This window comes from Centroberyx affinis, unplaced genomic scaffold (genome assembly GCF_046629955.1).
Source record: "Centroberyx affinis isolate AG114_WGS23_722 - 3 ecotype Tasmania unplaced genomic scaffold, CSIRO-AGI_Caff_v1 ptg001439l_1, whole genome shotgun sequence".
Lineage (NCBI taxonomy): Eukaryota > Metazoa > Chordata > Actinopteri > Beryciformes > Berycidae > Centroberyx > Centroberyx affinis.
Genome location: NW_027279913.1, coordinates 27,682 through 39,048, shown reverse-complemented (window position 1 = coordinate 39,048; position 11,367 = coordinate 27,682). Strand labels below are relative to the sequence as shown.

General features: G+C 41.9%; 1 protein-coding gene across 1 annotated transcript; it reads right to left on the bottom strand.

Annotated features, from left to right (window-relative positions):
* Positions 1-8,229: 8,229 nt before the first annotated feature.
* On the bottom strand, positions 8,230-9,299 carry LOC139650113 (uncharacterized). The gene has a single exon (XM_071526669.1). It carries the CDS (start codon positions 9,297-9,299, stop codon positions 8,466-8,468), a length of 834 nt encoding a protein of 277 aa, XP_071382770.1. The 3' UTR covers positions 8,230-8,465.
* Positions 9,300-11,367: the final 2,068 nt, after the last annotated feature.

Genomic DNA, 11,367 nt, shown 5'->3' with positions numbered 1-11,367 from the left:
TCACTGTAATATTCCTGTAATATTCCAATAGGGACTTTAGGTTTCATTCTTGCCGGTAAAGTAAATCATCAATTACATTCCTGATGTGCATTCTCTCCCCTTCTGCCGCTGCAGCACAAAGTAGCTCTTTGCTGCTGGGTTTCTAAGATGAAACAACAGCCACTAAAAGACTGCTATTGTTGCAGAGTCCATTTTGTTAGATTAGATCCATCCGAAAGTACTTGAATGCACTGAAAAGTAGTGTTTGTGATTTCGGTGCTCTGAAGTAGGAGCTGACGGAAGCATTTGAAGACAGCACTGGGACTGATGGGCTTGTTGCTGCCACCTGCTGGCCAAATAGTACACCGCTACTGTATTGTCGTAAGGCTAAGTAGCCAACCAGTCGCATAATTATGACTAGAAGACTGCGCCGGAATATTGTAGACCCAATTTATATTTTTGTAATGGTTCATTATAGGATGATAGGTCAACAATTTAGTTTTACCCAGTTTGTAAAATCGAACAGAGTCAACAGAGTTGTCTTGCGCACTCTCTTACATTTTTCAAGCTAGCTAGTGCTAAAGTGGCCTCAGAGCATCAAAAGTTAAGCTCCCAACAAAGAAAAAAGGAAAGGTGATATTTTAAGTGCCAGGGAGTTCATTAATGGCCAAATTAGAGCACCAACATGCTCGGAGAGAGGGATATGAGGATATAATGATTTTGCCACAGGGGAAGTTTGGCATTTGGGGCATGTAGGCCTACCAACAACAAGACACAAACAAGACAAGAGGTAGGAATGCATTATTATTTTATTGGACTCTTTTGACGGCTCCTGGAATGCCATTCATACAGTCTGGTGTGACCTGCTTATGAATTGCTCAATATGGCTGTTAATGACTAACAGGTCTATAAGTAAATAGCAACCAATAGCGTTTTGACAGGTGTAGCCTACATATATTCACGTGTAATGCCCACAGATGGATATGCTTGATAGATCAGATTTGTGATTCTGAAGAAGTTACACTGATAACCGTTTCAACCACTCGTTTCTGTTTTTGTAGGCCTAACTTTTTCATAAGAAAAAAAAAAATAGAAAAATCTGAAAAATTACATATGATAATAAATTACTATAGTAAAAATATGTTTTTTATTTTTTACTATCACATAAATTATCTTTTGACCTCCAGTTTGAGAAGCACTGGTCTATGGGTAGGGGGCCCACGAGGATCATGTAGACACGATCCTGCTAGATTATGTAAATTACGCAGGCTACTTATTTTAACAGGTAAGCCGACATAACTTGATTAATTTGATTTTGTAGTCATTGAGAATAAGTCTCACTATTGTTTGATTACATATCTGACTTGTTTTGTATACCAGTCATGTAGGCCTACTGATAAATGCAAAGGTGGGCAAATTATTACTTCCAGTCAGGTCATAAGGCCAACAACCACCAGTCTAAACCACAATCATTAGTTGTATACACTTGAAGTGTTGCTGTAGCCTAACTGTAGGCTGTAACTTGTTAATGCCATAGACCCTGAGTTCTCCTATCTCTGCTTTGAAAGAGTAGGTGAACGCCACCAGAGCAGGTGGGTGTGATGTCTTTATTGAGCTACAGGCTCCAAAAGAGCAGTGTTTCTCTCTGGTGTCTTCACTGAGCTAAATAGACAACAATAAGAGTGCCATATAATCTTTCTATCTATCTATATCTAGCTTTGCCTTAACAAGAATCTTTCCAGGAAAAAAAGGGAAAGACACAGACATTTGATACACTGAGCTGCAGCTGACAATTTGGGCTGAATTACAATCAGAGTTCAAAATTGGAAATGCATTCGGGCTGAATCTGGAAATGCATTTGGGCTGGATGGTGCAACTGAATGAGTCTGATGTTGATGGGGAGCATCAGGGTGCCACAAATGAATTTCAATTAATTTTACTGGAAAGATGCAAGGCCTGATTCCGTGGTCCACCCACTGAGATTTGGCCTTGTAGTCCGTAATGAGGAGAGTGATTCTGTTCTGATTGGAGCACCCTACCGCTTCAATGGAGCAATCACAAGTCTGTTGATATTACTCTACCACTCCTCCCACTGAGCGGAGTGGACCCCCAGCTGACACTGTTTGAATTCAAATTAACCAAACCATTTAGTCGCATTGTAAACCTTGGTGTGGAATATGACTGGCATTACAAGAGATAGAAATCCCTCCTGTTAAACCAGAGCTACTTGCAGTCGGACGAGGGAGTTTGTGCCTAAAGTCTCCATGTTAGTTAGCTGTATTTGTGGTAAATAATGTGGTGGACACTATGGGTGCAGGGGTCAAGTCACTTTCAGTTCAGCCAATTCAGAAAATGGATTTTCTAAATAAAGATAAGAATACAATTAAAAGTAGGCAATTTTTATATCTAAACCTTAATGAAAAAGCGTGCAGATAACTGAACTGGCCCTAATACAAACAAGGACGACTCAATTAAGAAATGCCACCATACCCACTGGCATCAGATGCTTTAACCATGAGTAATTTAAATTGTTATTTTTAATCAAGTATTTTTTTTTAATTCTTTATGGAGAGGTACCTTTTGTATAATTGTAGTATTACAAGTCAGAATGAAAAAAAAAGCTCTGACTCAGAATATCATCTCAGAAGTTAATTAATTGCTTTTTTAATTTAAATGCTGAATTGATTGAGATGTAAATGAACTGACCCCAAACATTGTATTGGTGGTATCAAAATGCATCACTACTCTCTGGAATAGTGATGACTGTGCATCAGTTTCAACTAAGCAATCTGATGTTTAAAAGAAATGTTTCAAACTAGGTCGCTTCGCCAACTCTTGTGGTGAACTTTTATTTTAACTGAATTCTACTTGGAAGAAAAACATTCAGTCACTACACAGTTTTGGTAATAAAAGCCATAATACCAGCAAGGGTGTTTCCATGATTATGGGTATACATTGTGCAGCTGAGTTTGCTATTATGCAATATTAATGTCTTAAATACAACAAAACAAAGAATAGACCGACAATAGACAGCAGTCGTCACACTAACAAAAAAATGTCCAGAAAAGAAAATGTAAAAATGTAAAAAAAAAAAAAGAAAAAATGTACGAGAGCTTGTAGAAAGCTGTATGTTCACTCCTTTGCTGTTTCAAGGGTGAAATACAATCCAAACACTGCACCTTCTTTATAATAATCACATTGATTACACTTGCAGCCAGTTAAACCCCTAGAGGCAGCAGTTGCTCATCCCTCTGTCAGCATAACAATGTGTGAGTAGACTGTCATTAAGCGACCTGAGAGCATGACAAATGCAACTTGGCATGGTTTGCCCACTTAGAATTAACACAATTAGCCTAATAATTTATAGTGGTTCAATCACAATGTTACACACAGTGGAATTGTATTTTTTTCCACCATACATGCACACATTTCGCCAGAGGGGGTCAGAGTGCAGGGGCAGACAAAAACGGTTAGTCAGCATCTTGTTCAAGGATGTGGACACATTGGTTTGCTTCCCACACATTAAAAAGTGAGCTGAAAAATCTCTGTTTATTACCCTATTTCCAGCTCATCATTATGTTATCTTCTTGCTTTTTTGCCTTATGCTCCAAACTTCCACTCCACCTTTTACTGGACATTATTGAAACAGAACAAAGCTAACCTTTGCTGGTGCAGAAATGACTTGAGCAGCGTGTGTGTGTTCCTTTTCATTCCCACTTTCCTTCACAAATCTCCATCACTGTGCGTAGCCTCGCCCGTTTTCACATCAACACATTTAGTGGACACTTTTCTCCAAAGTGGCCCACATTACCATGAGTGCGTACATATATTTATAGTATGGGGGAACTTCCCTTTTGCGGATCACATTCTTTAAGCTAATAGAGTCTGATGTCCTGTCATTACTGTGAGAGGGAGGGAATGATGTTCAAGGGAAACAACAAGTGTAGAATGCAGGCCGTGCACTCATTGAGATTAAAATAGGAGAGAAAGCACATTTTCAGCAATCGGGCTTGGGGATTGGCACTAACGATCCAGAAAATAAGATGGCCCACAGCTCCCATTTTTTGTTGCGAATGCCGTGTTATAATTCAAAAACATTATTACAGATGGAACAATTAGTATCTCTGACAATGGTAGTCTATTCTGCGAACATTCGGCTTTATTGTGCAGAGCCTCTAGTGCATTTGGTGGAACATTTCTTCAAATATGCCATTGAACAAGGACATCAGTCTTCTTCTGCAGTTGCCTTTGAACTTTCTTCTCCAGCAGAGGGCAGCAACAGTCAGAACAAATCCTCATTGGTCTTTAAGTTTACCTTTGCAGACTTATCCCTCATGTAAGAGAAAGAAATAAAACAGATAGATACATAGACAGATAGATAGATGCATACATACATGAATACATGAACGTCAATACACAAATAAATGCATAAATAATTTAAAGAGCTTGAGAAAATCATTAAATGTCATTCTGCCAAATTTTGTTTTTAATTTTTAACACATTTCAGCTGTCATACGCTGTAAAAATGTCCATGTTAATAGTCACAGAGTCATAGGTGATTTTTTTTAAATTGTATTTATTTTTGTGTATATACAGTGTGCCCTCATTTTATGTCAGGCCTTTTCAGAGAATGCCGAAGACATATTGGTCTCTGAACTTCTCATTTCTTTTGCCCTGGATTCTGGCAGCCCTGCAGTCAGTGTTCATTATCTGCACTTACAGCTTTGACTTCAGCACAGCAATTACATCCTCAGCTGCGCTGATTAATCCAACATGGAGGCATTTCACAAAATGGTTTTGAAAAGACATTTCCAGACACTTACCAGGGAGTAGCTGTGGCACGGCTTGTTTATGCAGATAGACCCCAGCCAGTCGTATTGCAATAAGATGTTTTCAATGGCTGCTTGAGTGTTCTCTTAACCTCTAGTGTAGACTGTGAGGGAAACAATGGAGTGTTGGGAAAGTGATTAATTTAATCTATTTTACTCCTGACATAAAATGGAGGTCTGCCCGCTGTCATTTTTGGGGAATGTACATTTCTCTATTGTTGAACATATTCCCTCTCTGGCCATTCATTAATATGTCTCCACTGCTCCCTGCTTAACTGCTTAACCTTCCATTCTCTCCTGGCAATCACATAATCAATCACTGTCCCATTACTTGACAAGGCAGACAGAGAGAGTGTGTGAGTGAGAAAAACCTTTTGGCCTGTCTCGCCAAGCAAGAGGAATGGCGACTTCAGAGGGCTAGCGCGGGCAGAAAACATAGGCCCAGTAAATATTCAATTTAAAGGATTCCCAGATAAGCGGAGTTGAAAAATGGAGGCAGCGCCCATTCTTCTAGATAAGAGAAGACGGAGCCATCTGGAGGCTGGGAGATAGCGAACTCCCACGCCATCCCAGAGACCTCACTCTCATCTGCTGCAGCGGCAGAGGAGGGAAAAAATAGAGTGCCAACACTTTCATTACGTTAAGTTCAAAATGAATTTATTCACATTCAGTGCATGCAGTTATTGGCTTTGGTAAACATGAGGTTAGAGTAGTGTCCCTTATAAAAGATAACTAAAATCGGTCATTCTTTACACAATCTTGTCCCTAACTTACTGTTTAATAACTATTTAATTAGATCATCGCTACAGCATTGAATCAACAACTTGTTCCTGAATAGCATTATATTTAGCATTATATTTCTCTGCATTTCCATAATGATGATATAATTAAATATCATTAAAAACTGCAATATCAAATCACTATTTCTGTTTCCAGGTTGCTATTAACTAAAATCATCCATTACAGATGTATTTGAAAACTGCTGCATTAGCAGTTACCTCTAAAAGAAGAAATTTATTCAGTTACTAACTGCACAATACTGCATGTGCACCCAGTGGACAAAACATCACAAGCTAATATTGAGGGGCTTAAGTCTAATATTGAGTTGTACCCCCTTATCCACAATCCATGTCTCAGTTGTCTCAAGGCTTAAAACTCCTTCTTTAATGTGTCACCCTCCTTTGACCTACATCTCCCCTTCAAGATTGAAGAGGATTTTATTAGTGGAATGAGTCACGGATCATAGCTTTTACTCAGATTCCCTTGGTTAGTCTATTTCATAGAAAGAGCAAGTGTTCCTAATATTTTGTACAGTCAGTGTAACTAAATGTGTGCATAGAGTGCTTGGTCGATGAGACAGAAATGTTACATTTTAGGCCCAGGCCTGTATCTCCTCCAAATCCACCTTGATTGCGTCTTTGAAAACAAACGTTACTGGCAAAATAGACTCTCAGCTCGTGAATAACCTTGTCCACACTCTCATAATATACTTTGTTGACTCCTCCACCATGCCATTTCGTACCAGCCACATTGGATTTAGCTCCGGGATAATGCTTTTGTCACTGTGTTTTATCTGTTCTCTCACTCAGGTACGCTATGCCGTTATCCCTAATTACCCTCTCTGCATTTTACACTTGGCCCAGAATTCTTAATGCTTGATAACGGATTCAGGTCGATTTGAAATTTACTTATAGCGGCGCTATCTATGTGACCTGCATCACTGACTGACTGTCCCACAGGCTCTTGGGTGAAAGCTGTTAACTCTGTGATAACAACGACCTGAAGTGATAACCTTCCAGCAGTCTCGAGGACACACAGTTTGCTACATACGGGGTGTATTGCAGTCGCAGCATTTCTTATTCAACCTTGGGTCCTCTGCTTTGCTCTGATTCATTTAATGGGATCGAGAGGGAGGTTAATCGCTGTGTCCGCCATAGACTGTTGAAGTGCTGGCCGACCGCTATATGGCATATTCAGATTTGTATTACTTTAAAAGATGAAGTCGGATACAGATGCTATAGGAGTGGACTCTCTTTTTCCCTCTGTTTTAAGTTGTTACAGAGTTGTTTCCGCAGTTCTGAGTCGCTTTGATTAATTTACTTTATTAGCCTGACTACTGCCTTTGCAGATTTTCATTAAGATCAACAGAAAAGGGTCCAGACAAGATTCCACTTGTGAAAGGTTATTATCCCCAGAAGACATGGTTGATTAAGTGGAAAAAAAAGTTCTTAGACTCTCTTGGATGAAATAATTCTCTGGTGAATGATTTCTGTTAGTCAGTTTTTTTGTTTAGGACAGCCTTCAAAGAAATGTATGTAGAAATCTTTAATCCATAAAATTTGATATGGACGCTTCTCAGATGTTTTTCTACTTTACATTCTGCCTGGAGTTGAATTTTGATCCAGTAGTTTACAGCATCTAGTTCAGCTTCAGTGTTTACTGAAAGATACCTTTTTTGCAACTAAAATGGTATCTAAAAGGTGTGAAAATGCAGGCAGGCAATGCATAAAAACGTCAACTGTAGAATGTCTGCAACCATTCCAATTTTGTTGTCTGTCAAGCTACAAGTACATAGTGTTACCGTGAAAACTTGGCTCTTTTTAGACCTAGTTCAGCGTATTATCTCTCTTGAGAATTAGTAGAATATAGTAGAAGAGGTAGACTCTACTATACAATAGATATGGTGGGCGGATAGGCCTATAGGCAGAGAAGGGAGGGAGTGTAGCGTGTTGCCTTGGTTTCATATTTTGCAGGAACACAGTAGTGTGGAGCTCTGTCAAGCCTAGTTTTAATCCTTTCTCCACTGTGTTGTGTGATGTTGTGTTGTTATCTTAATGATAATCTGTGCCTGTATTTCTGCCCTAGGCATTTCTGTCAGGCTGGGTTGGTTTAGGAGCTGTGTCTTATCAACAGCTATGTCATTAAATCAGCTTTTTCTACAGACAAATTTCACTGCTGTTATTCTTATCAAAAGATCAGCCCACTGTGATTTTCTATTCAATTGGAGCTTAGCAAATTCGATGACGTGCAAGTTAGAAAGACAAAATACAAAGCAAACTTTCCATTGGAAACATTTTTTATTTAACTTTATTTTTCGTGATAGTTCATAATAAAACAAATAAAATTGGTATGTTTTGCATTTGTCATATCATCAATGGCTTTAAGCTGTTTATATATTCTTTTATGTTCTTGGGCCTACCTTGTGTATTTTTAAAGGTTACAGTAGAGAGCATGGAGGAATAGAGATGATAGTGGTATGATGCTGATAAATGATTTTGTCCACAGGCTATAGATAGTTTACTGCAAGCAGGAACCTGTGCAATTCATGGCTTACTCTTTTGTCGATGTGAAATGGGATGTGAATCTGTTAAAGATTTTATAGCACGACACGCATCATCACAGTTTTGTGGACGTGAGAGACCATGTCGGACGTGCCGTGAAACACATCCCATAAATGCTGTATGTACAGAGGCAAGCTTTTAGGTCCCAGTCAAACTGACCTCTGGAGGCTGGAATTGGTACTCAGTTCTTCTCAGAAAGCACTGTTCTGTCTGAGTGAGTGTTCTGATTGTCTCAGCACTGTGCTTGAGTGGAGGGCAGTGCCAAATGAACTCCTCTGATTCATTCCTCTCCACTGTTTGACACCAGTTCAGCCAGTCAGCGAGGGGGGAGGACTGAGCCTCCCTCCCCTAAACACACTCTCTTACAGTCAGGGAAACCGCTGTATGGCAACGGACCAAGGGGTCTCTTGCATGCCGTTTGTGAGGCATCCACACCCTCCCTTTCCTCCCACAATGCACTGAGGGTCTCCGGAGGCTGGTAGCCTGGTTCCTGGGGGTCCAGGGGGTCTTTGGAAAGAAGGATGCTGATGGAGGGCACGGTCCTGTGCACCGTCATCTCCGACGTCCCCCCTTCATGACTCTCCCACACCTCCTTCACCCCCTTGTACCGCAGTTTGGTCAGCTGGTGCAGAGAGCCCACTTTCCGTTTCATGATCTCAGCACAGGTGATGGTCTTGGTGACAGCGCGACCCGAACCCGTGAAGACGACCTGCCTGAGCCCACCGCCGCTCATACCTCCCCCGCTGATGCCTTTCTCTCCCTGCATGCGCGCCATGGCAAAGCCCATTAAGTTGCGGATCTTACTGCCCTCCTTCACGCGCATCTCCAGCACACCAGAGGCCAGTCCTGGGAAGGGGCAGGGGCTGTCCTCCTCAGTTCGGCAGACCTTCTTGAACCCCCCCTGCCCTAGTTTGAGTGCAGGGGGAGGCGCTGGTAGTGGGACTGGCTTTGGGTGGCTGGGCACGGTGTTGACAACTGATGGCTGCCCCGCGTTGCTATAAGTTTGACCCTGGTAGGCAGGGCAGGTCCCTGGGGTTACTCCATCTTCCATTTGGATCTGTCTGTTCACCTCCAGCCCAGGATGGGGCCTGACAGCATCTCTGGTCAGGTAATGGCTCTGGCCACTGACCACTCCACACCCCGTGAACATATTTCCTCTCCTCAATGCTACACTGTAATGTCAGTCCAGTCACACACTCTTCCCACATGGAAAGCAGCTCAGCATCATTTTCTTATTTCTGTGACACTTTTTTCTCCCTCTAGTCAACAGCTGCAAAGTTTCAAGACTTCATATAAGAAATATTACCCGCTCCCCGAGAGCACTATCAATGGAGTCTTTAATGCTGCCTCTCAGAAAGAGCTGGAGAAATAAGATAAACGCCTGGCTGGTGAATTAAGAGCACTGTCGGGACCATTCAAAATGTTCTTTAAAGAGCATCTCAATTTCATATCGCAAATGACTATTTGGAAAGTTCTCTGGAGACGGATAAAAAAAAACTCAGCTAAATTATCCTCTTTCCTGCAGTTGTATGCATTTCATATGGTGCTTTTATCCTTAATATATAAAAAGATATGGAGTACTTTGCTGATTCTTTTTCAACAAAACTTTCTCAAAAGAGAAACTAAAATCGCAAACAAGACTCCACCTTTTTCTTAGGGTTCCGGTCCAGCGTCGCTGATTTTAATCTGCCGATCCATGCCGTCCTCAACTCTTATCTGACCTATTTGGTCCAGTTGCTAAGTTCCACCCTCTGTTTTGGACCTCTGGATCAGGTACTCCAGCTTGGGGAGGTCTGCGCCCCCTCTCCTTCTGCTCCTTTCAGGCTCCTCTGCAGGCAAGGCCAGGGTTGTCTGCAGGTCTGAACCCGGGGCGTCCTCCCTGGAGCTCTGTGTCGTCTCCAGTGATGCTCTGGGAAGTCTGCTCTGTTCCCCACAAAGAGACGTAAGGGACAGGAGCTGCCTCACAAATGCTCACAGGAGGAGTGTCTGTATGGTTGAGGGGGAGCATGAGGGAAAGGGGAGACAGCCCTCTTAAAGGCGCAGGTCTTTCATCTTTCAGATGAACGCCCTCCCGCCACAACTGAAGCCTGCCATCCCAGGAAAAAGGGGAGGGGAGGGCCGTCATGTCCCTTTAAGAGCCTGAGCGCAGATCCCCGGCAACTTTGTCAATCTCTTTAGAGGACATTCCAGTGCATGTGTTCAATGTACATGACTGATTAAACCTGAGTTCTGAAATAGAGACTCAGTCAACCTTTAAAAATGCATTTTCAGCTGCGAAACAATGAATTAAATTAGCTCTGTTATAATTGAAAACATCCTTCAAAGAGCCGCTGAAAGTCAGCGCCATTAAATTGCACTGTACTTAGCCTTTATCCTATTAGATGTTTGCGACCATTACAATTTACATAATGCTGCGTTAAAAGCTTCATTGTTGAGGCAATCAAGTGGCGCGGTGAGAATGCCTGTCTCTTACGCTTGGATTGTTATATTGTTACAAGGTTGGAGAGCCCTCATGATCAAGGACACAAGGACCACAAAAAGCATAGAGCCATGACTTCCAGGTTCAAGGTGCTGTTGTAATGGCATGACTGTCTTCATTAGCTCGCTGGCGTTTCTGCGCAGGTGAGGAGGTAGGGCTGACAGGTGGGGTAATAAGCATCTTAATGGGCTTTCCATCACCAGTGGAGGGCGCTGGCTCACTCACTTCTGCACTGAGGGCCCAGACAGCTGTAGCATCGTCCCGTTCAGCCCAGTCTCCTGGCCGACAGGTGGATTTGTTTTTGTGTGTGACTGACAGATGGGAGAATAGGTAAAGACAGCCCACTGAGGCTGAACCTATGAGGCCAAGAGAGAGAGGCAGACAAGTCCTAACTACTCTCTGCTCACTATATCCCATGGTGCACACAGTAGTACACAGAGAATAAAAAACTCACTGTAGCTGGGCCCAGTCCTTACTGTGAGGCTAATTCACAGTGGCATGTGTATTATATTGGATCCCTATGGTAATCAAGGAAAAATAAGGAAAGCCCATTTCCCCCCCGCCTCCAACTGGCACAGTGGAAACTCTGGAATTGATTATTACCAGAGTTTGAGTGAGATGGAGTCAATGAAGAATCAATGGATGAGACAGAAAGTGCCAATACTGATTGATTAAGATGTTCTCACCTCCATTTCTTTGTCAGATTTTTTTTTTTTTTTTTGTAATTCGTATGTATGAG

Coding starts and splice junctions, on each gene's coding strand:
- LOC139650113 (XM_071526669.1), bottom strand. CDS start 9,299: ATGTTCACGGGGTGTGGAGTGGTCAGTGGCCAGAGCCATTACCTGACC.